The following is a 27,423-nucleotide window of genomic DNA, read 5'->3' on the forward strand; positions in this document are numbered from 1 at the left end:
CAACACAGATCCCTCTATTGTCTCGCTTCTTGTATATAGTCTATTTCTATAGCTCCAAATTCCCCAACAGATGTATAAAGAATTTGTACACAAGAAATATTTTTCTTTCCTACTTCCAACATGGCTATAAAAGAGCATCGTGAGCTAGCCACACCGACCACACTGAATAAATAAATAGAAAAAAAAAATCCACATTTCTTCACAATGAATAAAAAGAAAAAGAGAATGGTCAAGTAAAAACCCAGTTTCTGGTTAATTGTCAAACATCTTCAAAGTTTCTGGACAAGAAAACCTAGTTTATTGAAAGCCTCTATCTTCAAGCGGCCAACAGTCGTCGGTATACAATAACCATGCAAAATCTATCGAAAAGATATTTTACCTCGGATCACTTCATACCGCCAGTTGAAACGAGGCAAATAAAAACAAATGTTAGAATTTTAATCAAGTCGTATGGAACCTTAGCTTCGAATGCATTTGTGCCTGAACTTTCTAAGAGAACAAGATTTCTCAACTTTCCAAAAGATAACAGAAATGCAAAATATCATATTGCCAAAAACTGGATTATGAATTGGAGAAAAAAATTGTCAATAATTTCCCTATAAATAAAAAGAACATAAAAAACTATTTTCATTTAAATGAAAGGACAATAGATACATGACAGCCTGTGACTAAAGTAGAACTCTCTCTGCAAGGACTGGCTCCACCTTCTGCTTTTGCAGAAACAATTATAAAGTATATACAATGAGGTACACTGGGCGTGCCATCCTTCGGGCCGATCCTCATTAGACCTTTCGCTTGCAATGATTCTCCAAGAAAGAATGCCTCAAATGTTTGAACAAGCCGCAGAATCCAGATAAAAAATGGATCATACCTAATAAACCAAGGTGCAATATGTTAAAAATATTTTTTTGATCAATAAAATGTAAAAATTATTAACAACAAAAATCTCAAAAATCCATTTATGATCACCATTAAATGGAATTTAAGACCATCACATACCTGTGCTTTCAAGCTCCTTGAGGAGACTCATCTCGGTCTCCAGAAGTTTGGAACTGCAAGACCAGAAAGAAAATTTTAGGGGCAATTTGATCAGTGGTGGTAAAATCCCAGGCTGACTAGCGTGAGAAAATATGTTTGAATTTAAGAGTAACCACTTAGTAAAAAAAGGGCAAAAGGTTAGGCCCATTTAAATCCACTACGGATAGCTGGGACCAACACTGGGTAATGGCTGAAAGCCTTCTTTTATCTAGGTGCAAATTTGGATTCCGCTATAGTAGCCAAGTAACTCTCAATAATTAGCACAAAGAAAGATTCAGACTATTCAAATCTAATACAGAACAATACCCTTGGAACGATCACAAACTAAGAACAGAAAATGACCATAATTCAAAAAAAAAAAATTACCTTCTGAAGGTCTAAGAGAAGGCATTGAGTGCCTGTAGTTCAACACTCTGGGAGGAAAAGCCCATCCATGGCTTGAGGCTCGCATGGGTTCTAATGGTGGTCCATAGTAGGAAATAGGTGCATATGACATGTCAGCTTTGTCAAAATGAACTAGCCCTGGAAAAGGAAGAAAAGTGTTAATTACCTGTCAATAAATCCAGACAATAATTGAATGAAATGGCTTGCTAACGCGGGCCTACAAATCTTGGAGAGGAAGAAAATGTCGATATTCAACCAGGAAAACAAGGACCACAGACATAAGATATACACCAAAGAGAATGTTTAAGCCCGAAAGAAGTTAACAACAAGCCCATAGGACACTTACCCGAACGAAACGGCGCAGAAAGTCTAACACGCTCACCAATCTCACGTGGAGCCACCTTCATTCTATCTTGACCATTGTATAATTTCCCTTCACTATTATCATGACCAAACTGAAACCTCTTGCTAAATGATGGGGATGATGTTTCTCTCCAAGATGGCATGCACCTATCTGCATGGACATAAGAGAACTGATTTGATACCAGGGGAGGTGGAGGCTGCAGATGGTAAGCCTTCCTGGGCAAGGACACACCATCTGTCTGCTGAACATTATTTCCAGAATGCACTGATGGATGAGAGCCTGGAAGAGTGCCACATGATCCAGAGCTACTGGATCTCTGCATCTGCTTTGGAAGATCCCTATGTTCAGGAGCATAATAAGACGCTGCATCCAAGGTTACAGAGTTGACATTTGGCCTGCCAGTTTGCTGATCCACAGACTGCTGCATGTTCTCTTGTTGACTCTGGTCAAGTCATGTTACAAGGAAAAGAAATTAAGACTATTATTAACATGTGACTTATCTAACAGATTTGATCCATCCAAAAATACAAATACAGCAACAATAATAACAATAGTGGTGGTGGCGGTGATCATAATAGTAGCAGTAGCAATAGTACTAAAGGGAACATGAACCAAGTGTTAGTGTTACTGGCCATGTCATTAAAGTGAATTAATTGAAATGTTATAGCTGTAAAGCTAATGCATACACTTTATTTCTATAAAGTTTTTTTTCCTTTTAATTTCAATTAAGCATTTCATTTCTACAGAGACCAGGACCAACAATAAGATGAAATTCAAAATCTTCAAGTGCTGGTACTGGATCCTTACATGTTTGTCAAGGTAGATTTTTTGATCTACAACATCAGTAAAACAATGGGACATGACCGGTGGAGGAGGGGGAAGGGAAGGGGGAGCAATGGGTGGTGGAGAAGTTGGCAGAGGAGGAGGAGACGGGGGCATGTCTTCAGGGAGTGGAGGGGCAAAGGTCAGTGGCTGTTGCGGTTCAAACTGACAATATGAAGTATGTGCAGTATCAATTCCGGCAACATTATATATTGTGTTTGCCTCAGCTTCACATAACGGGGCCACATCTTCCATTTCAAGTTCACCATCAACATCTTCCAAAATATGCCTACGCTTTTCAGTAATGGATGCTGAGGTTGTTTCTAGCTCTTTGGGGACTTCGGGTACATGTTCAGGAGTAACAGCCTCAAAACATTTTTCATCATCACTTCCCTCTTGATCTTCAAGCATGCGAGGCATGTGAAAACCTGAAATCTTGAAACTAGCATTGCTGAAAGCAGAAAGTAAATCATGGTAAGCGATAATACATAAAAATATCTGTTGGCAGATCTAGAAATGAGAGAAAAGTTATCACACCTTCCATACTCATCAACAAGCATACCATCCATTTCCCTAACAGGATCATTTAAGGCCCTCTCTGATCTTGATGAGCGCCGAGAGGAAGTACTAGGAAGAGATGTATCAGTAAGGGAGTCAAGTTCTTGCATATGGTGGCGAATAATGGATTCTGGAAGGGCTTTCCTTTCCAGCCAAAGTCTCAAAACCTTTTGAGGAGAAAAAAAAAGTCAAAACTAAGATCAACTGAATAAATTATAAAATAAGAACCATCGGTTTAATTTGCTAACCTTGAGACATTGCTTACGGTTTTCCCTTGCAGCATTTCCAGGAGGAGCAGCAGCTGACAATAGGCGTGGAAGCATTGCTTGAACTGCCAAAGGGTATATATCTCCAACATCACCTGGAAAGTACGAACTAAATTTCAACACCACCATATCCCATGCAAAATATACTCATCTGTCAAGCCTTTCTTGCTAAATAATACATATTGCTGAGAGGCCCGTAAGAAAACAAACCACTTGCCTTTCTGGCCACGAGAACACTGAGTTATAGAATCCACTAAGAAAAACAAATCCACCCTTTTGTGTAAGCTTGATTCGTTTTCCAAATTTCGAACAAGAATGTCCACCACCTGTATCAAATATATTATTCATAAAGAATGAAGACATGGTAAATCATGGACCAAGTTTTGCCAATGCAACTTCTATTGCAATAGCAGAAATTTAATATATATATATATATATATACATACATATATATATACACTTCCATGAAAACAAGAGCAGTTCAGTAGTAGTTCTTTGATAAAGAATGAACACTTCATGAGGACAGTGAAAATTCCAGAAATGTATTTCAAACTAACTCATCAGAATGAACAAGCAAACAATGAAGCACCACTAACACTTACATTTATGCACAACAAAGACCTCATAGTTTCCCCATTTGCAGTTTCCTCTCTATTTTTTGAAAAATTTCCGGTTAAGCCTATGGTAGTGACACTAAATTTACTATCAAGTGATCATAAATTGAATAGCAGATGAGGATTAACATCGATTGGGTGCCACAAGCTGCCATTAATCAAGCAGATGGGTCAGGAGGCTACAAGAAATCAATGTTTGGGGATTGGTAGTCGTAATCCATTGGTGGGGATTGTAATACATAATTGCAGGGGTGGTTAGTAGTGACTAGTGAGGCTATCTACCTATCTAAAGCACACCATGTACATAAGCATTATTTCTCGTACTAACAAAATATATTTTACAGTTACTGATAAAAGAGTGGTCTTAAATTGGATGATGCTTCAGAATGAAGTCGTCTGAACTTTCAGATTTTTAATTAGAGAAGCCAAAGCTTTGGCTTCTATTCTGATATGCTCAATCAGATGGACTCCCAGAGGCCCAGAGTTGCTAATAACTTGACAGATTCCTGCCAGATCTGGAGTTTTAAGTGCTCAACCCTATTGGAGAACAAAAGCTAGAGCTTTGGCCTCTTCCGGAACTGCTCTTTCAAGTGGACTCCAAGAGTTGATAATAATTTTGCGAATTAACTTGCAAGATCTGGGGTTTCAAGGGATCACCTCCATTGGATAACCTAGACTGGGGAGAAGTTTGTAAAATCATTTTTGAAAATGGGTATAGATTTTTTTGAGATGGAAATGGGTAAGGTTTAGCAATGCTGTTTATTGTATCTTGCCATTAACTCTTAAATAGCAGAATTGTATTTCTTATTAATAAAATCTCATTTTCATATTTGCTTATATATCAACTATATAGGTCCAGCCATTTCTATTGCTTAATTAGGGGCCCTTAAATCATTCCTTACCACTCCAACCAACGCCCTTTTTGATCTGACCTAGGCCCTTCAACTTGTAACAGATCAGTCCTTACAGGTGCTGTAGATAGTCTTCCTTGCATGTTTTTTTATCAATATAGTCTTCTTTGCATGTTATCACCTATTGGAGCTACTCCTAGGTTCCTTTGAATAAGTTCCAATTTTGGCCCTGTCCTTTCTATTCCCACTAAACATAAGTATTTTTCCCACTCTCAATTTTTAAATCTCATTTCTTAACCACTGAACACTCTTCCCAATACAACATTTCTGGGCTTAATTGATCCAAAAAAAAAACATTGCATACATTATACTTTAGTCCTACTTGTTTTATTGTCTCTTCTTTGCAAGATATTTATCCATAAATCCAATTTTGCATTTAATCCTTTTTAGCTTCATCAATTAATACTATGTCATTAGAAAACAACAAGCACCATGCTACCTCCTATATATTTTAGTCAAATTATCCAATAAGTTAAACCATTCTGCACCCTAAGACATAGAATAGGGCTGGCCTTACTCCTGAAAGGCTAAAATGCTCTTCATCCATATAAAAAAAAAAAAAAAAAACTCCATAAAAACCTGGGGAGGTTATCATAGAAGATGACTGTAACAATGAGAGGACCTAAGGATTGTTGTCTTTTCTTAGAAAAGCATTGGCATCCGCATGAACATCTTGCTAGGGGTTCCACAGTAAGGCTAGTCCAGCCCCTTCTTAGTGATGTTTCATCATCCCTTCCAACAATCTTCTCACTCTTACATTAGTCATCAAATATAGCAACACAACCTCAAAAAAAGATAAAGGGTAAGAAGGTTGAAGCTGGTTAACATTTCACATAGAAAAATGTCTGGCACAATGAGTAATCACCAGATAGTTTATGGAGAAAGCTTATGCAACTAAGCAAGAGATTTGTACAGATGTGCAATATGGAAGGGATTTGAAGAAAACTCCCTTGGTGTGACTTATGGGTGTGTCTGAAGGACCCTTGGAGTGACAATCACCCAGTCATGGAACTGTACCCATCAATCTATACAATATGAATCGCCCGGAATGCCCATGTTGCTGATTATTTTGAATTCAAAAAAGGACAGGTAGTTTGGATTACTAGGATGCGAAGAATTATGCCTAATTGGGAAGTTGATGCCATGGCAAAAATTTTGATAAAAATCCACAAGGAGAAACTCTGCATAAATCACAGTGATGGCAGAATTAGAATGTAGAATGGATCAGGATTCTTTAAATCTAGATCATTTTCAAGGAAACCCTGCACCAAATACTTTTCCTAGTTCAAGGTGCTGTAGAAGTTCTTTACAAAGGCTGGCTTAAGTAAAACAGATAGATGGGGTATTATTGCAGTGTGTACTATCATATTGTGTAAACGAATAAAGGAGATAATCTGTTCATTCAGCGCAATGTGCCTAATCATTTATAGGTTAAGTTCAATGGGAGCTTTGGAGTAGTGTTTTTTCTTTCTGAAGAGCTAAAGTAAGATTTTATTAAATGAAGAAAAGCTTTTAAAAGAATATCATACAACTCTTTTATTATTATGAGAACCTGTTCATAAATTGCAATTTGGCAGAGAGCCTTTGTGTACATTGGGGTACTAACTTTTTTGTAATCATTTTGCCATAAGATAAACGAAACTCATGTTTTTTTGAGAACACCAGACAGGACCACTATCTAGGCATAATTGCAAAATCTTTTTACGGCTGACAGTGCATTAGTTAAGAGTATATGATACACAGTAGATATTTTGGGTCTAATAGTAATTGCAAATTAATGGTATTTATCAAAACAAAAATAATAAAAATATGCTTACCTCATAAGCAATGCCATACTTTGCACAGTCCATTGCTAGGCGTGTTGCTCGACCAATACTCTCTTTTGTCCTTGATAATGTTCCAAGCATCATCTCAAAAGATCTCCGAGCAGCATTTGCTTCTGCATGGATGATCCACTTACTGAGAGACTTATCTCGACGAGTTACAGCTGATTCAAACTTCACTTCATCAGCATCAAGCACATTCATGGTTTTCTTATGATGTGGAAGAATATCAGGATTTCCGCTACCATTATGTACAAGTTTGCTTTTATTATCCAAAGAAGATTCATGGCAAACTGGGGGATCAGGAGATATTTTCTCATGGGAGTCTATCCTAGTGGTTGGAGATGGACTTGACACAGCATCTGAAGCAACCCTATTATCCAAAAGGTTGTCAGAAAAGGATTTTGAACATGACAAATGGCCCTTAGCCTGAGAAGCAGCAATCAAAATCTTCGTTGATGTCTGTGTATCCCTCTGTATTTGTGTTTGCTTAAATTCTTTCACAACATCGTACCTATCACAGCCATAGAGTTTTAGAGTGATTCTATCAGACAACTTTTTTATAAAGAAAAAATTCTTTATATGCCCCTTGAGGGACCAATTCGATAAATTTCTACAAACAGCAAAAGTATAACAAGGAACAAAAGATGTAATATCATCTATAAAAACTTTCTAAATAGAGGGTTAAAAAGCATACATGCCCCTACTGTTGCAAGCCTCATCTGATTGACACTTCAAAGACTCTTTCCTTTCAGAAGAATGCTCATCTGTGGCAGACAGTATCATGCCATCACTATTAAGGTGCAAGATGTTCTCAACTTCTTTAGCCTTTGAAGTAGGGTCAACTCCCTGGACTGCACATTGAACATCATTATTCATTTCTGAATAATCATCCAAGCACTTGTTGCCCATGTCTATGATGTTACTTTTGACTTCTTCTATGGAACCTGGAGGATGAAGCAATAGTGCTTGTTCAGATAAGAAATGAACCTTCCCTTCAATAGAATTAGATAGACAAGGTTGAGAGTTTCTGACATCAATATCAGTTTTGGCAATAGAATAAACAGACGAAATGTCATGATCATAGCCAACACCATTCCTGGCCTCAAACTTTTCTCTGTAGTCCTCATTTATTGGACTAATGGGGTTTTGGTTAAGGTGATCAGAAACGTGCATCTCCGAAGAACTTTCTGTCAGTGACCCAGAATTTGGTGGGGTCAAACTGGTTGGAAATCCAGAATTTCCTTCCAGACATGTCTTAGTACAAGAGTTCATATTCCTTACTTCTAATGCTTTATCACAAGATTTTGTATTCTGTACTTCCAATGCTTTATCTACTTCACCATTCTCTACATCCACAGCATTCCCTTCTATGCTGACCATTGGAATATGGGGGGTATTCGTGTAAGAAGCATTGCACCTGTTAGACAGCATCTTTGTAGTTCCAGTGGCTTCAATGCATGCTTCATCATCTTCAGCTGCATTGGCAGACATAGCTTCCAAAGCCCGATGAAGGCGTTTAGATGGAGGCAAAGCAGCTTCAACATCAATCGACCTACCACGCAACTGAAACTTTGTGGCTTTCCAGAACAGAGTTCCATTTTCTATAAAATTGGTGCAGCCTTTTGATGGGGATGAGCAGCTATTCCCACATCCTTTTACCTCAATTGAAGTATCCTCAGGAGGATTTCCAACATAACAGAATGATGTGGATGCCTGCTCTATGTTATTACCCAATAACCCTTCCGAGGATTTGTCCCCTTTCTGCATGAATTTATTAAGTTCCTTGTCCTCTATAGCTGCTTCACCCATTCGAACTCTAGCTCGTTTTACTAATGGCAAGTGTCCATCCCCATCTCCCTTACAAAAACTTTCATTTAGTTTTTTGGGTACATTTGTTACAGATTTAGAAGCTACATCCTCTGGAGCTTCCTCATTGTCTGGCATAGAAGTAAATTTCCCCGCATCCTTGGAAGCTCGCTTTCTGGTTAGTTTCCTTCTCTTCTTAAGGACAACTGCCTTACCCCCAAGATCAAAACATTCATGTAACTCAACATCCCTCTTTAAATGCACAGAAACTTCAGCATTGTCAATTTTGCAATGAGACTCTACTGCACTACTTTCATTCAAACTAACAGAATCAGAGGTAGTGGCAATTACTTCAGAGACAGTATCCTCGCTGTTGCCATTAGAAGCAAAAGCTGGAGAGTGTGCAGGTGAATTTGTTTCATGTCCAATAGGGGTACCCAGGGAATGCTTGGTCCTTTTGTTCCCAACAGACTCATCCAGCAATACATTGTAAACAGTGTCATCGGAAGTTTTCCTGCAATGGTTTAGTTGCATAATTAGGTTTTGCAATTTACAGGGATCAACCCTTGATGAAGTTCTAGACCTTCGAACTGACATTGCCCTTCTTTGTGTAATACATCCTTGCAGAGGTGTGTCTCTTAATCTTTTTCCTAAGGAGTTACTCGCCTCTAAAGGTGTTTCTCTATGGTTATCAAGTAACAAATCACTCACAATCAACTCCCCTGATGCCTTTCCCGTCTTACAAAGATCAGTAATTTCCATTTCATCAACAGGAACCTCAACAGGATTGCATAATTCATTTTTTCCTGCAGAAGCATGTAAAGTTTCTGATAGAGGATTGGTAATCATACCAGGACTTTGCTTCTGAACCTTCAACAACAATTTACCCATGGAACCCTCCGAGTTCCCAGTGTTAGACACAGCACCTTCATCACCAGAGTTGGACTCAAAAACCTGGTCCTGTTTTTTTGCCTTCTCATAGCTATCAATAATCTCCTCTACTGCACGAACAAAGTCGGCCCCCTTACCCTGGCGTTTAACAAGCAGTGTTTTCTTTTTCTCTTCTGTAAACGCTTCGACATCAGCAGGATTACAGAATGCACTGCACAACAAAAACCCCCATCAGCATAAAGCTAAAGTCTTTACCTCATCAAGAAAGACTCTCAGAACAGGCCTTAATCATTTAACTTTAGTTCACAATAGGCAGCAAAATACAAGCATCTAAAGTGATCTGCATCATTCTAAAACATCAATACAGCCTAAAAGGGGTCATTGAAATTCCAGGACAATGCATCCAAAATCTGTAAATGCAGGCTTCAGAAGAGCAAGCTTACAAGAAATGCTAGACCTTCAAATAATTAAGGGAAATGCATCTTAATTGATACTTGAAACAATTATTTGAAATAACAATTAAGTTTTATTTGTTGTTTATTTACTTCTTCAATTGAATGGTGACTGTAAAAGTACATTTATTAAAATTGAAAAATATGTACAATAATAATTACATAAATTAGGCTAGCCTCAGCTACCAACCCTTTGTTGTGCAATTCTAATTACATCATGTATCCCCAAAATAAACCATCCCTGTTGACTCCTTGCCTCGCAAGTGAATCAGAAACATTGCTCACTGATCTGTAAGCCCAACTTCAGGTCACATCTAATCCTCCTGCCAGCTGTTTAGCCTGCCTTAAAGTGTGTATATGCTGTCAAACATCCTCCTTGAGCAATTCTATTACAGTCCGAGAACCCCCCCCCCCGGCCCCCCAACCACAATGCTGCACAAATGGACTCTTACATTGCAATAAGCCTAGAAGCAATTACTCCAATTCTGCTGTTGTTGTCCTGAGAAGATAGCAATGAAGTCCGATTTGGATTTCTGATGAACCCCTAATTCCTGACGATCCAGGGATTTCCGAAACTATAACTGTCATAGTTTAATTTCCATGAGAGTGTTGTTAAGAGGAGCCCAATCTTTTAGCCAAAATAGTCATGAAGTTTAATTGCTAACTCAATAGTTTTTATTTATTTATCTATCAAAAAATGGATTTTATTTATTTTTTCATAGTAAAAAATCATTACTTTTTATTTTCCTTGCTAACCTAAAATAGGATAAAAAGTTAGTACCTTCAGTGGCTTCACATGAACAAAAATTATCTAACCACCCTAACAAAACAATCAACCAAATTTCTGAAGATGCTTTCTTGCATAATAATTCAATTCTGCCCTCGGATCATTGGTAGCAATGTGATGCATAAACATTACAAGATAAAAAGATGCTGCTCAGAATGACAAGAAACAATTAAAAATGTTGTGGATTTTTACTTCCTAGTTCCTAATTTCATTCTTTTCCTCCCAGTTCTATCAATCTTTTCACTCTTGTTTAAAAAATATCTTTCAGTCCTATTGCTGATAGAAGAAAATTACCATAAAAAATAGTGCTAATGAATAAAGGGGGCACCGGGCCCAAGGGTCAATTTGTAACAAGGTGTCATTGTCTGGGCTTTTATGACATGTCAGTTTACCATCATTGTATGTTTTCCCTTGAAGGGGTTATCTTGGCACATAAATAAAATGTTGTTTTCAGTTGTACATTGAAAGAACAATATTTATGAACCTAGAAGGGTAGAACCAATTGCTGCAATGGTTGCAGAGGAGAATTGCAACATCTGATTTAGAGAGCTTTGGTGATACCATTCATTCTTTTTATTGGTTGTTTTTGAGGTGTCAGCATATCATTGCTTTGCACAGTTGTTCAAAATTCTTCATTCTAGAATTGAAACTTTCCAGAAAGGAAACATTACAAAACACAATGACTCTTATTGATTGTTCAGAAAACACAAAGAACAGCCACGAAGTAAGTATTTTTGGCTTCAAAAAATAGAAGGACAACAAGCTATTGGCATCATACACTGGGAACATAGATTCCTTTCAACCACAAAATCAAATTAAAAGTTGAAGAGTTAAAATTGCACCCAAATTGAATAACAAATGAAAGTACATGTGTGGAATGCATGCTTTTGTAACTTTGAGTTTTCTGTCAAAGGCAACTTTTAAGGAAGAAGGATAAACAAGAAAAACAAATTAGAAAAGGGTATAGTCAAACCAATATCAAATGATATCTAAGATATATGACATTGAGTAATCTGATTCAGGAACAAAAGGAACAAAGTACTGGAAAAATAGACAAGGGCTCATAACTCTACAAAGTAGGGGTGCTGACAGCTTGGTTAACCAAACCACAATTATTTTTGAAACTGAACCAAAGCAAGCACTTAACCAGTTTTTGGGTTCTTAGTTTTTTATTATATTGCAATTTTCATTCAAAATAAAAATAAAATAAAAAAATCCCTGAACCTGTACTAAAGAAAACAATGAACCAAAACTTGAATTCAGAAAAGGGGAGAATGGTTGTTTAACATACAGCCTAATTGAAAGAGATGAACAGTGAACTGAATGGTTTAACATATAGCAATGCACTGTGTTTTAACTTTTAACAATTACATGTCTATGCTTTTAACATAAAGCAATATACCACTCTAAGATTGAGAGATGAACAGATTTTTTATTGAGAGAGAGAGAGAGATGAACAGTTTAACATACAGCAATATACCTGCAAGATTGAGAGAGATGAAAAAAGAACCAAATTGCTCTATGGACTATGGTGTTGGACCACTGGTGTTTTACTAGGAGTGTGGTAGCCTCACAGTCTGGCAGCTCATCATTGGCATCCAGCAAGGTGGCAACTGAGTTGACGAACCTTTGAGTAGAGAGAACCAAAGGAGATTGGAGAAGACTGAGGGAGAATGGAGAATCAGTGACTAGGAACAAGAAAGGACATTAGGAAAATAAAAAATGGTTTTACATGGGCCATTGGGAAATGAGAATGTATTAATGGCTGAATGGGTTGGGAAATAGCCAAATAGGAAAGGGAGATGGGTGCGCATTAATGGCCAAATAGATTGGGAAATAGGAAAGGGAGATTGGGTTGGGACAGGATTCTCAAGTAAGCTAATCTGGAAATGGGAAAGGGGATGGGAATGCATTAATGGCCAAATGAGTTGGGAAAAGAAATTGGAGTGGGCTGGGAATCTCAAGTATGATAGTTAAGTCAGGAAACGCGAAAGGGAGATAGGAAAAGGAGATTGGGTTGGGGCAGGAATTCCTTTTTTTTTTGGTAACCAAAGTTGGGGCGGGAATTTTGAATAGGGTAATATATAAGCATATGCATATAAACATATATACATATACTGATTGGTTCGGTTAACCACCAGTTTATTACTAGGTTCACCAAAAACCAAACCCGTCCTTTGGTTTTTAAAATATACCAAATTGACTAGTCCAATTAACCGGATTTTTCAGTTTGGTTTCACCTGTCTGGTTCAGTTTTTCAGTTTTTGATGAGCACCCCTACGACAAAGTGTAGATTTTATAAGACTTCTTAATTACATCCATTACAAAAAAAAAAATGTTTCCAAATCAACCTGTTTTCAAACTTGCCTTAAGTTAGCAACCTCAATTAGCAAAGAAACAACAGAGAAGTTTACAGAAATGAATTCAGTAAGATAGACAATTTACCACATTCTAAAAACCTTAGACATCTTTTTTTTTATGCATCTTTAACATCACAGTAAAATTAAAGAAAAATAAGATCACCATCTCATTTTGGTGTATAGAACTCATGAAGTGACAAGAAAATTGTGAAAGAACTCAAATAGCATAAGCTTCTTTCAATACTAAAAGTTCTCATTACAATACCTTCCTAGTAATTATTTGCTTTTATCTGTAACAGAAATTGTTTATGCTACAACTGTCTTTGCCCAAAGCTCTACATAGTTTCCCCTCACATTATAAACAACATTTCTGAAGTTTCTCTAACTAAATTTCTGAATTTTCCCAAAACAACATTTCTGAATTTTCACTAATTAATGAGGGTTGATTGTTTGGAAGACCATCTTTCTTTGGCCCCCTATAAAGACTATGTAATTTATACTTTTCAAGAAGATTGAAGAGGACCTTAACCAATCAAAAAACTTGAAGAGACCCATATCTTCCCAGATCATAGCAATGAGATTACTTGGAAGGAGGAACCAAAAACAAGATTCTGTTAGATCCTTAGAGGTTTCTTTTCTACAGGTATGACAGTCTATAGATGTTGAATGTATCTGGGAAAGAAGATTCCTCCTGCATGGAAGATTTCCTATGGGTGTTGTACCTTCATAAGTCTTACAAACAATCATACCATAGGGGCACATAAAGCTTCAGAGTAGTTTTGCTAGTGTAAGCAGCCAAATAGACAATGCATCATTGTTTCCTTTTTTGCACCTCTTTCTTCCAGAAATTCTTTACCTCTCCCTTTCAGATTTCTGGGCATGCATTTGTGAATAAAATAAGTTATTCACTCTTGGCCTCCTTCTTAGGTTGGCTCTAGGGAGAGTATACTTTGATCCATGATTCCTTATTCTATATGCTGGGCTATTTGGAGGAAATGGATTAAAAGAATTTCTAATAGAATGTTAAGACTGTCCATTCATTTCCATGCTAGTAGCAGTAGCATGGAAAAATCCTCTCCAGAAATTTATTAATCACAGAATTTCAAATTGTTAAGACATAAGACATTTTTTTTATGAATGAAGAAATTTATTAATCACAGAAAATAGGAGTTACAAGTGACCCAAGAAGAGGCACGAGATGTGGCCTCTCCGGAAAAAACCTAAAGAAATTCTTAAAAACAATTTGAATAAGTTACAAGGTAGTCCAAAACAGACAGTCTCGAGAAACCCCTTGTTTGACTAATGAATCAGCTATAGCATTTGCCAATCTGCTCACCCACTGAACACCAACTGTCATGTTGCTAGCAGCCAATTCACTTTTTTAAAGAGGTCTCTCTATAACTCCTAATGGAAGAATCTGGGTTCAGGAGCCATCCCACCACCACCTGTGAGTCACCTTCAATTAATAAATGCTCCACCCCAAGCTGGTTTGCAATTTGAATCCCTTGTATAGTAGCTAATATCTCTGCTGCTCCGTCAAGGGGTCCTTATTTCTTAGGACCCCTCCTAAACCCGAAGAAGGTCCTAGATTACCCTGACTACTCCCGTCAAAGTTCAGCTTAATGACTCCCTTGACGAAGGTGTCCATTCTACTGCTCTTCTAATCCTTCTAGAAGAAGTATTAGCCACTGCTAGCCAATTACTCCAAAGATCAACAAAGGAAAAATTAGCAAAGAAGTCTAATGTCTTCACCCAATGGATTGTCCCTGTCAATGTGCAATCCTGCACCTCAAGAAAATTTATTTCCTTTTCTAAGAATATTTTGGCATTCCTTTCTTCCCAAATAGTCCACAAAAGAGCGGGCTCCGATACATTTCCACATAATTCTCCCTCACCATGTGTGCCACCCAAAATAAGGATTAAACAACAAACTTACATCGGATAGCAGGTTCCACCTACATTCAAACAAACCAAAAATCCAATTCCATAAAGCACAGTAAGTCATTTATATGCCTATCTTGTATGAAGGCCCCTTGGACTTGGTCGATGATAGCAGGAAAGACACTTTTTATTCACCTTATAAATGGTTTAAAAACCGACCTAGGACCGGAACCTCTTTTTTGATGAGTAATAAATAATAATGCAATTTTATTAAAACAGAAACTGATTCAGAATTAGTCTCATACAAGATCCCTTAGAGAAACGCGACCTGCAGCCTCTCCTGACATAATACAAAGAAGTTAAGAAAAGATTACTGGAATCGCAACTGAGCCCAAAACAATTCTTCCCTGTTTGCCCCTTGCTTGGCTAACACACCAGCCAAAGCGTTTGGTCTCCCCACCCAATGAATAGATACTGACATATTCCTTGTTAGCCATTTAATCTTCTTAACTTCGTTCTTATAGCACCAAACAGTCTCATCAGGTTTCCTTGGCCAGCGCATTACCACCTTTGAATCCCCCTCAGTAATTAGTTGTTGTAACCCCATTTGGTTTGCAAACTGCACCCCATGTAGCAGCTAGCATTTCTGCCCTAACAGTCACCAAGTCCCAAAGGACCAGAGTACAACAGAACAACCTCTCCAAGCTCATTCCTCAGAACCCTCCTCCCATTCCAGAAGGCCCTGGATTGCCCATGCTGCTACCATCGAAATTCAGTTTCAGTGAGCCTTCAGCTGGAGGACACCACCTTGGGACTACCCTGTTCTTGATGGAAGAGAACCTCACTTTGGCCACTGGTTTTTGGGTCAGCAGCCCAAACAGAACACCTGTTGCAATTTTAAAAAATAAAAAACAGCCAAAACGATTGTCCGAATCAAATAGGTCAACAGGTCACTAACCAAGTCAATGGGTTTTGGCAAGATTCCGATTTAGGGGTGAAACGGAACCGATTGACTGGACGACTTCCATACCAAATGGTCCAACTGTCCGAGTCAACGATGGTTCAAAAACCATGAACCTTAGGGAAAGAACCTTGGCCAAAATCTTGTAAACACCAGTCACCAGACTTGTAGGCCTAAAATCTCTAGGGTGAATAGCATTAGACTTCTTGGGAATCAAGGCTAGAAAGATAGTACCAACACCAGGACCGTAGAAGCATCTCCCAACCAACTCCAAACAAATCCCAACAAGACCCTGTGAATAACATTAGCCAAAATCTTGTAATCAATCACCAAACTTGTAGGCCTAAAATCTCTAGGATGAATAGCATTAGACTTCTTGGTAATCAAGGCTAGAAAGGTAGTGCCAAAACCAGGATTGATAAAGTGTCTCTCAACAAACCCCAAAAAAAACTCAAGTAAACTTCCCAACAATTCTGTAAAAGTCATAACAGAACCATCAAGACCTGGGACTTTGGATCTATCCAAAAATCTAGTTCCATCCTCGTGCAATTAAGGCCAATCAAGACCCTCAAAAGTGACATTTTCCCCAAAGGCCATCTATAGACAGATTTGAATCCACAAACACCTTAGATATCCCTTCCTAATTAGCTCTTTTTTATAAATAGCAAGATTTTATTAACATCTAAAAGACCCCTAGATATCCAAATAAATGGTAGAGAAGGGACAAATGCAACTAAAAGCTGATCACACAGGAGAGAATCCAGATGAAGTAACATGTTACATATAGACCCATGGGCCATGGCCCAGGAAAAACTCCAAATCACCCCTTGGCAGTTGACTCCAGCTCTTGCTAAGTTGTCAGCAAGGGAGTTAGCCGATCTTGGAATCCATCTTATTGAGTTAGCTAACAACCTGAGCATTCCAAGTGCATAGACTCAGTTCATTGCTTTGTTGATCAGCAACAGTAAGCCAGCCTCTTAAAAGGTCATAAATTTTGATATTTTTAAATTCTTCAAGCCAAAATCCAGTAGGCTGCCTTACCTTGATCAGTTCAATCAAACCTAGGACCTCCAACACCTTGTTATCAAAGATTCTTGTGTTTTCTTCTCCCAAAATAGTCCATAAAACTGCTACCCATATACAATGCCATGCCACATCAGTTTCATTCTCTTGGTACCAGAATCCAGTACATCCTGAGAAAACAGGTCCAATATGCTTTGAGGAGCAGACCAAGATTTACCAAATAAGGATAAGTAATTCCAAACCTAGCTAGTCACAAGATAAGACAAGTAGTTTGGGCTTTCACCTCACCACTTTTTTTTGATAAGTGAGCTTTCACCACTTCCCAGACATACACGCGAAGGACATGATTTCCTCTTCCTTTGGAGTTGATCACAAATGTAAATAATTTGGAAGAAGCAACCCACTGAAAGACCTTTACCCTTTTTTTAGGGGGGGTGTTAGATCTAGGGTTTTGAAGAAAGTAGAGACAGAAAAGGAACCAGAAGAAAAAGGAATCCAAATTCTCTCATCTTGCCCAAAGCATGGAATGAGATTAATGAATTTCAAGAAGTCAGCAAGGTAATTCAATTCCAAATCATTCAAACCCCACCTGAAACCCAAATACCACAAAAGGTTCACTTCTCAAGGACAGCCATGTCGGCAATGGTTCTATTTTTGAGTAAAGAATGGCGTACAAATGGAGGAAAGCAAGGAAGAAAGGGGTTTCTCCCCACCATAAATCTTCCCAAAATTTCACCTTGTCCCAGATTGGGGATCAAATCTGATGTGTTGAGAGAAAGTAGGCAGAACAGAAAAGATTGCTTTCCAGGGACTCCCTAGAGTGAGATTCCTATAGATACCCAAATCCCACCCATTAGGATTCAACCTATGTATACTTCTGATAAGCAAATGCCACAGAGTTGTTCTCAATGGGGATTCTCCACAACCATTTTCCCAAAAGAGTGATGCTTTTGTCGTTCAACCTTCCAATTCCTAAACTTACCTTTTCTTTGCTTAAAGTTACACACTTGCAGTACAACAAATGATTGCTCCTGTCATTTCCTGGACCCCAAAGAAAATCCCTAATGATTTTTTCTATTCTCTTTGTCACTTTAATTGGTGCCTTGAACGGGGAAAAGAAGTAAACTAGAAGATTAGAAAAGGTAGATTTAATGAGTCAGCCTTCCCCCAAAGAAAGGTAATTCTTCTTCCAAGCTATCATTTTTTCGTAAACCTTCCAATGCTTCAGTGCTTCCTCCCAAAAAGCCGATTCTTGAGGAAAGCCACATAGGGGAAGATCTAAGTATTTGATAGGCCAGTTCTTGATAATGCAACCTAGAATGCCAGCACATTCTTCTAGCTCACCCTGACCTAGATGGCTCCCCAATAGGTCATATTTGGAAAGGTTAGTCTTCATCGTATAACCCTTTCTATAATATCTAAGATGCCTTGTATAACAGTAAGATCCGGATAGCCTCTATACTCTCCCAATATTATTGTGCCATCTGCAAATTGCAAATGTGAGATCACCTCACCTATCTCCCACTCTCAGCCCTCTGAAAACCCCTCTCTCACCAGGTCTTTTGATCACTCTACCCAAAAGTTCCACAACCAGAATGAAAAGCATGGGTGATAATGGATCACCTTGCCTTAACACTCTTATAGCCTTGAAAAAATCTTTGTGGACTCCATTAATTAGGACCGAAAAAGAGTAGTCTTCAGACAACTAACCATCCAATTTACCCATTTTCTTCCAAATCACATTTCTAACATAATACATCTCAAACTACCCCAATCCACATGATGATAAACCTTTTCCAGATCTAGTTTGTAGATAAAACCTCTCTTCCCTGCTTTCTTAGCATCCTCCACAGCCTCATTAGCTATGAGGCTTTGATCTAGGATTTGGCGATTTTTAACAAAAGACCCTACTCCACTGAGGTGACCAGGTAAGGAACCTTCCTAAGTATCACAGATAACACCTTGGCAATAATTTTGTAAAGATTTGTTGCAAGACTAGTTGTCCTGAACTCAGAAGGGAGCATCATGCCCTTCCCTACTTTGCCCCTTCCATGGAATTCTTGATAAACCTTCATCAAATCCATTATGATCAACTCCAAGCAGTCATGAAAGAAAGCCAAATGAAAGATCTTATCACTACACCATCCACCTCCAGTTTAATTACAAAATTCTTTCATCTCCAGCCATTTGGTAAAGCATGAAAATACCTACTGTTCCGATCTCTTTCCACTTATACTACATTTTTTCCACCAGTCACACCTCCTCTTTGTACAGAATCTATTCCAAATCCATTTTTAGCTTCCATCTTAACTCTCATTCCTCCCTACTTAACGCTTTCTAGCCCTATAAATCATCCAAAAGTTCAATCTTTTTGGTTATAAATAAAAAAAGAAAACATTATTAAAGATTAAAAGAAATTACATCCAGAATTTCAATTTAGAACACTACAACTTCTCTAACCAACCAAAATGATCTCAATTCCACACCTTAATGCAAGGTTCAAGTCTTTGCAACTTTTTATGAAACCTAACACCTTTCCATTTGACTCCGTTTAACTCCTCCCATCATTCATTAACTTTATTGACAAAATCCAAATAAACTTGCCACACATTCTCAAATGAAAAAGGTGAGGGACTATTCAAAAATCTTCACACCATAACCTGATTGGCCAGTGGTCAAAAGTCACCCTCAGTAGAGCTCTGGACACCAAAACTTCCTAATGGAAACCAAACTGTAAGGTGAACAAAACCTATTAAGTCTAGATATTACAGGATTTTATTGGAGGTTGGACCAAGTAAATCTTGAGTGCTGAAATGAGGGCTCAAGTAATTCACAATCATCAATAAACTCATTGAATTTCCTCATGCTAGTGGTAACGCATGGAGTCGGATTAGACAACTCTCGACCAAGAATCTAATCATCTTCCCCCAAACACCAAGGTCCATCCCATCCCAAAGCCTTCTAACTACATACAATTCTTCCCACATTTTTTTATCGATAACAGAAACTTTTAATAAGAGGAATAGAAAAGAGAAAGTTACAACAGGGAGGGGTAAAATCACTTAACCCACCCTAAAAACTAGAAAACAAATGCCCAAAAGAGATTAGTTCTTCCCACCCCTTGTTTGGCCAAAGAATCTGCCATAGAATTAGCACTCCTCTTGGACCACTAAACCTGAATTTCCATGTTCTGAGTAAGCTGGTTAATTTTCATTTTCTCATTTAAGAACTTCCACAGACTGAAGTCTTCCTTCTGCAGCCAACTAACAGCCAGCCTAGAGTCGCCTTCCACCAGCAGTTTTTTAATATTCAGCTGCTGGGCTCTTTTAATGCCTTCCAAAACTGCCAAAATTTCAGCTCTCAGAGAATCCCCCCAACCTATAGGGCCTAAAAACATGGTAATAATTCGACCTTTTTCATCCCTGAACACTCCACCTATACCAGAAGGGCCTGGGTTTCCTTCACTGCTGCCATCAAAGTTCAATTTAATGAACCATGGAGGAGTCCAAGCTGGAATAGGGAAAGTATTCAAGGGAGCAGACCAAGCCACTTCTTTCCAATTTCTAATGATATCTCCAGCTGAGCAACCTTCAAAGAGCTTCATAGTCTTGACCCAATGTACCACCCTCACAAAGATTAATTCAATGATGGTTTTCTTGTTTCTTTCTTTTTCATGGAAAGTTCTTTGATTTCTTTCCTCCTACACCATCCAGAATACAGCTGCTCTAACACATCTCCACAAAATGTTACCTCTCTTTTTTAAACCCCTCACTGAAGTAGAGTTAAACAAGCTTTGCAAATTTGGAGGGGAAGGGCACCTGCAACCAAAAAGAGAAATATTTGGACACTAAACATTGGTCACAAATCAGGTAAATCCATCCTCCACACTTCTCAACTTGATTGATACCAAGAATCAACCTATCAATTCCTCTTAAGGCCTACTGATCAAAAAAAATTCCTCTGAGTCCTCTACTACGTATGTCTTCCACAACAAAGTTAATCCATACAACGCTCCCCAAGAGGGAGCCTCCACCCAACTAACATTTCTCAAACACTACACACTTCTTACGCATCTCCGATCCAACTCTGCTAGCTCCATCTTGTAGCAAAACTACATCTGCTAGCTCCATCTCTTAATTAATCTTCTCTCCCTCGCACTACTAATGACTCTAACATTCCAATTGACAAACTTAATGACATACTTTGATTGACCTCCCAACCCAAACCCACTACTTGGGCACTTTCTCCTGCCCCTCCTAGCACTAAATTTTATAACCCCCTCTATATCTAAGATTAAATTCTACACCTTTAACCGTTTCTTCTTCTTCTTTTCCTTTTAGCCTTCAATTTCAAACCAATCTGCTCAACTATATTATTAATTATCAACTTGATCACCATTACCGTCCTCATCACACCCTTGTCACAACCCCTTATAGTTCCACTCTCAAAAACGCCTCTATCCACTACCCCCTCCTTTTGTTTTAGCTCTTCAAACCTTTAACTAGTTGCCAAATCCATTCACCAAACCCTCCTTCCACTCCACTTTCTTCCTGCCTTCCCCTGTCCCTTGTTACCCCCACCACCAAACCATTACCATCCTCATCACACCCTTAGCACAACCCCTTATAGTTCCACTCTCAAAAATGTCTCTATCCACTACCCCCTCCTTTTGTTTTAGCTCTTCCAACCTTTAACTAGTTGCCAACTCCATTCACCAAACCCTCCTTCCACTCCACTTTCTTCCTGCCTTCCCTAGTCCCTTGTTACCCCCACCACCAAACCACCTACCTCCCCTTGCTCTGTTGATAGTTGAGATGCAAGAACCTTTGTAACAATCATAGGGAAAGCATTAGCATCCAAAACCAAACCACCACAAATACTTGGATTATGAGGAGGTGAATGAGAAACAGAGGACTAGCTTCTTTCCAACAATAAAGCATACTTTACGAAAGAAGAGACTTGTTGGCAACCAGAACTTAACGAAGGCTCACTCGTATCTACAAGACCATTATTTCCTTGTATTCACTCAAAGCACCACACGAAAGCCTCCAAGAAGAATTTTGATCCACACAACAAACACCATGCATTCGTTGAAGACTTGGTATGGCAATTGTTGGGGGTATCTTTTGCTTGTCTCCAATCGGTTCAAAATATCTTGTCGCTCATTTGACTTCTAAATTTCTCACATTAGAACTACCGATGTCACATGAACCCTCTTCGATTTATTCTTCTTGAACAAGAATCACGGTACTAAGACAATCTTTGTTTTGCAAATATGCTTGACTAGGGGTGCAACTTGGTCGAGATTAGGATGGGATTTTGTCCAAACTTGAATGGGCCCAACCCAAAGGCTTGAGCCCTAAGCAATGTAAAATGCTAACTTGGACCAACCCTAAGCTGCACCACTAGCCTTGCCCCTTCGTTACACTACCAATACTAGACGAAGCAAACGAGTCTGAATCACTATTTGAATCGCTTCCCATATCACTATTACTAACCCAATCTTCTCCTTGTACAACCACCAATATAGAGCCTCTTTGTCTATTTTGCCTAGGGTTTCTTTTCTCAAGCGAATCACACAACTTACCTTTACTCGAGATCCACTACAGAGACGAGTGAGAACTCTATTTTCCACACCATATTCCCTTCTACACCAGAAGGGTTGAAGAAGACAACACACAATTTTTACAATCCATCAACCACCCCCTACTTGTTTCTTCAAGAAGTCATGTGTGCCCTGAGCTTCCATCAAAACCCTCCAACCAATTTACTTTGTCAATCCACACAAGAACCTTACTTGGGTCCCCTTAAGCCCAACAAAACAAGACTTACTTTGTTTAAAAATTAGCCCCACTCCAATTCCCTTCACGTTACCACTTAAAGTGTCACCTACCAAGTCACAATTGTTGGTTCAAAATTATTCCTTAAACCCAAGTTAACCCCACACTTTCACCACTACACCACCATCCTACTCCACACCTGACACAACTTGAACCACATTGGCAATTGCCAAAGTGTACGACCAATCACATGTCTACCCAACTCCACTTCACATACACAAAACATTGTCCCTATGACTTCCAGCTTTTTCTACACCCTACTTCAAAGCCTCGTTATTTAGAAAAACTTCATCCATTTTTAAAGCTCCAATCCCTTTCCCTCCACATAACCATTCATCTTCATCTCTACAAGCCTCCATCTAAAGGATTTCTTCAATGAAGGACACCAACCAAATTAAATAAGAAATCTTGATACTCACAACCCTCAACCCTCTTGGGAATATCCTCCAGGTTATCCCATTGAGAAGATGTGAAGGTCAAACATAAAACTCCAACTAATGTCCGCCGCAGATCGTTGTCATGGAAGTAGGGCTGTAAGTCAAATACCCAATTTGAAATTTCTTTACATCAAGATTGGGTTAGAGTTTAGGCCCACTAAAAATTTAACAAATTCTCAGCCCAACCCAGCCCAAGTTGCACCCCTAAATGGAAGTGAAGAGGTCTTGTTTCCATAAGTGGAAGGGCAGGCCAATAATGCGAACTATAACCTCATCTTCCATGTAGAGATCCTTTGAGTTGGATAAAGGAGACCATCTTGATATCAAGACATTACCACAAACAACTCTATGTTTGATGTTCCAAACTACACTTCATCCAGCAAATTGATGAGAGCTTCAGACTTCTCAAACAGTGCAACTATCATAATTCCTTTCAGGTTTAAACCTTTGAGCATTGCATCTGCAACCAACTTCCAGTCCTGAACCTTTTCTTTCATTTCAGCCACTAACTACTCCCCAAATCGATTCCCATCAAGGGCAACCACTCTAGAGTCTAGACTTTCCAACACTGCTTGTCACATTTACAAGTTCTTCTTTCTCCCCTTCTGTTGAATGCAATCTTGCTTCAAATGAGACTTATGGTTTTTCAGATGCTTCACAACTCCCCTACAAGCACCACCATAGCGATCTTCAACTCTCTAATCTTCATAGAAACCTTCCCCCTTACTCTGCTCTCCTCTAACGGAAAGCTTTATTGCCTCCATCAATTAGCCAGCACAAACGATTTCTCCTCATCTATCTTCATTTCCATCCAAAAATTTCTGATACAGTTTCAGTTGTCACGACCTCAGGTTGAAGTGGAGGCCCAAAAAATGAGGTTGGACAAATTTCAAGTTCATAGTTCAAACCAAAAAAGGGGGAACCTACTTGCCCATAAATACAAAACCCATCCTAGATAAAATCCCTTTAAAAAAGTCCCAATCTACATGATTGTAAGATTTTCCAATATCCATTTTGCAGATCAAACCATTTTAACCACTAGTCCTATAATCACATACAACTTCATTAGCAATCAGGATCTGATCCAAAATCGGCCTCCATATATACATTAGAAAGGCCCCTTGAGCATGTGAGTTACTGTTTCTAAGGCCTCCCTAAGTCTTAAGAGGAACACGTTGGCAATAATTTTATAGAGGCTTGTAGCTAACTAATTAGTCTGAAACTGCTTGGTCCATTTGTACACTGTTCCGTTGGGGTTAACGGTATTAAGATATGGCACTACCACCTTGTTAATCTTACCCTTATGATAAAATTCCTAAACACTGTATCTTACGAGGAAGGACAGGATATCTGCAGTGTGAGTGCCTCCATCTAAAGGTTGGGAAAAGCTGAATTTTGATGATAGCAGTCAAGGAAATCCAGGCCCATCGGGGATAGGAGGGGTCCTGAGAAATAAGGACAGTAACATCTTAGCCTTGTTTTCAGGCCCCGCAGGAATAGGAGACTCTAAAAGAGATGAGATATTAGCGGCTGTACAAGGAATTAACATTGCAAACCAATTAGGAGTTCAGAATTTGGTAATTGAAGGAGACTCCAAAGTTGTTGTAGGATGGTTGACAGATCCGGGCTCAGTTATGTGGCGATACAGAGACTTATTGATGAAAGTTAAGTGGTTCACAAGGAGCATGACTATTACCTCTCTTTGGGTGGGAAGAACAACAAATACGTTAGCAAATGGGTTAGCTAAGCAAGGGGCTTCAAGGGAACATTTATTTTGGGCTGCACTGTAATTTTATTTCTGTTTTGTTTCTGTTCTAGCTTGATGTAATACTTTGATACGAGAGGTAACAGCTCGTGCCTCTCCATGGGTATCGTGTAATGCTTTAATTTTCAGGTTTTAATAAAATTATCTTCATTCATTAAAAAAATCCTAAACACTGTAAGCAACCCTGTTTTGATCAAATCCCAAAAATCCTGAAAAAAAGGACATTGTGAACCTATTTTGCCTAGGGCTTTCTCCATGTTCATTTAAAAATGGCTACCCTTATCTCTTCCTCCTCAAAAGTTGCCCCACGTTTGTTCTTGTCTTAATGGGAAATGGATTCTCACTGAAGCCCCATAATTTAAGGATGATATATCCAGGGAGTGACCAAAAGTATTTTTTTAGTAAGAGACAATATTTCGACCAAATCCATCCAGGTCCATAAATTCACTCCATTCATAATTCAATTTCATGACTCCTTTCTTCCATCAGCCAAGACATGGAAAAATCTGTACAAATGGCTATACTTACTTTTTAATTTGGCTTCCTTTATGTTTTGGCTGTAGGCCCTGGTGCTGATTGTATGGAGGGAATCTCCCCCCCCCCCCTTTTAACTCATAGCTTAGAGATCCAAAAATGAATAAAGAAAAGGAAGACCCTAAGATAGCCAAGCCTTGTTCCAGTAACAAGTATCACGTAATCACTATTTATTATTTAGTAAACATGTCTATAACGTTGACTCCATAAAAGCAATTGAAGGAATTGTCACTAGCCTGTAGTGCATCACTCTTGTGATGTGAAGGCATTGTGCCTGCAAAAAATTTTGCGCATAAAGTAAAACAATAACATCATCCATTGATTAGAAATACAAATGTAAACATATAACCCCTTAATGGCATGGGATCAACTACTCACATTTGCTTGGTTCCGAAGAAGTAAACAAGAACTTTCCTCCAATCAGTTGAGTATCCCCACTTTTCAGGTTCACTTACCTGCCATAAACACCATTTAGTAAATCCAGAGTATAATGATCATGGTGAAATTTTATTAAGCATAGTACTGTTAGACATTAACCTCGAGCATAATAACTATTAAAATAATAATTAAAAATGCATGGTGGAATGATTTTTATGAGAAAAACTAATCTAAAAAAGTGTTTAGCATAAAAAAAAAAACAGAATTGTTGGTTATGAATGGATCAGTGTTTTCAAATTGTCAATTAGTCATCAACTCAGTTGATTGATGGTAATATAAATTATAAAAGTAGAAAAAAAAATGCATAAAACAGAAGTAGGCAAAGTATTAGTTCTTATAAGTTTTCTTCCAATCTGTGGTGCTTTGATATGGAACTGCCACAAACAAAGGCCGTTTTGAAAAGAAAGGTTGTCATTCCATACCCTAGTTTATCCATCCTAATTTGTTTATGTTTGCACAGACTATAATCTAAATGTTCGATACTGTTCGTTTCTTGTATAGTTGAGGTCTAAATTAACTAAACGTTTGCATCAATGCCTTAAATTCAAAACATATCCTTTTTATTCATGGCATCGACTAGAGAGGCCAAACCAATTAGTCATCTTCTCACCATACTGATAGCACTGTCACTGAAATGGATAAGTGTAGACCATCATACAGGGGAAATATGGATATTTGAAGATATCTTAACAATATGCAATACATATCACAGTAATTGTTTTTCTCATCTAATATCCTAACCTTCAAACAAAGATCAAATGTACGACGGCATGCAACTAAGAAGAGAGAAAGATACCAAGTTCAGTACCTTCCCATGCCTTGGATCATGGAACTAAACGACACAAAATGATCACTAATATCATGTCAGACTACTTGACAAACAAAACACAAACACGACCAAATTATAGTTTCAGCACCCAAGGGGGGCAGAAAAAAGGGTTTTTTTTTTGAAGGAAGGGGGAGAATCGAGTACATACTGTTGCAGGCCAGGCAGGAAACCCCTTCACCTTGGCAAGAACCAGATCTCCAACCTTCCATTGCCGCCGGGAGGCGGCGGCGGCGGCGGCGGCGGCAGAAGCTTTGCTAGAACCTCTTCTGCGACTGGGCGCCATGGAGACACGAAATTTCAGAGCCTTCAAACAGTATAAGTCATGCGCCCTCTGAATTGAGAGACGAACAACAGATTGGTGGATTTTCTAGTTACAGAGAAGCCGAAAACGCCCGCCTCTCTGCAAAGAAAGGGAGCGGTTTCGGACTGCTTAGGGTTCTGCAATGGCGAAAGTTGGAAAGAATTTGCAGGCATCGAAGCAACGATCCGAGAGATGGACTGGAAGATACGGATTTATTGCTCCAGCCAAGAAAAATCTTCTTCTCGGTGCGGAAAAAGAGAGATGGAGAGAGAGCGCCCTAAAGCAAGTTGAGAGTTCGTGCTTTGTGTGGAAGAAGACCATTCACATACCTTTCT

General features: G+C 38.7%; 1 protein-coding gene across 2 annotated transcripts; it reads right to left on the bottom strand.

The window, feature by feature from the left end:
* Window positions 1-523: 523 nt before the first annotated feature.
* Window positions 524-27,423, bottom strand: LOC104612708 (protein HUA2-LIKE 2-like). Of its 2 annotated transcripts, XM_010280259.3 has the most exons (13): window positions 26,936-27,396; window positions 25,899-25,975; window positions 25,757-25,794; window positions 7,478-9,691; window positions 6,775-7,294; window positions 3,650-3,758; window positions 3,415-3,527; window positions 3,146-3,333; window positions 2,594-3,059; window positions 1,769-2,228; window positions 1,405-1,560; window positions 1,000-1,052; window positions 524-871 (listed from the first exon to the last, which is right to left on the bottom strand). In XM_010280259.3, the coding sequence occupies exons 3-12, from the start codon at window positions 25,765-25,767 to the stop codon at window positions 1,027-1,029; spliced, it is 4,263 nt and encodes a 1,420-aa protein (XP_010278561.1). In that variant the 5' UTR covers window positions 25,768-25,794; window positions 25,899-25,975; window positions 26,936-27,396; the 3' UTR covers window positions 524-871; window positions 1,000-1,026. The 2 variants fall into 2 exon arrangements, with proteins under 2 accessions (XP_010278561.1, XP_010278554.1); XM_010280252.3 differs by lacking the exon at window positions 25,757-25,794 and having other exon boundaries at window positions 26,936-27,423.

The sequence above is a fragment of the Nelumbo nucifera genome, chromosome 4 (genome assembly GCF_055504915.1).
Source record: "Nelumbo nucifera cultivar China Antique chromosome 4, China Antique-T2T, whole genome shotgun sequence".
Lineage (NCBI taxonomy): Eukaryota > Viridiplantae > Streptophyta > Magnoliopsida > Proteales > Nelumbonaceae > Nelumbo > Nelumbo nucifera.

What these genes read in the sequence shown, in the direction of transcription:
- LOC104612708 (XM_010280252.3), bottom strand. Translation starts at nt 27,070, where the DNA reads ATGGCGCCCAGTCGCAGAAGAGGTTCTAGCAAAGCTTCTGCCGCCGCC. An exon ending in AGTATGGCATTGCTTATGAG is followed by an intron (nt 3,759 to 6,774) that starts GTAAGCATATTT and finishes TATTTGATACAG; the next exon opens with GTGGTGGACATTCTTGTTCG. An exon ending in TTCTGCGCCGTTTCGTTCGG is followed by an intron (nt 1,561 to 1,768) that starts GTAAGTGTCCTA and finishes TTCCTTTTCCAG; the next exon opens with GGCTAGTTCATTTTGACAAA.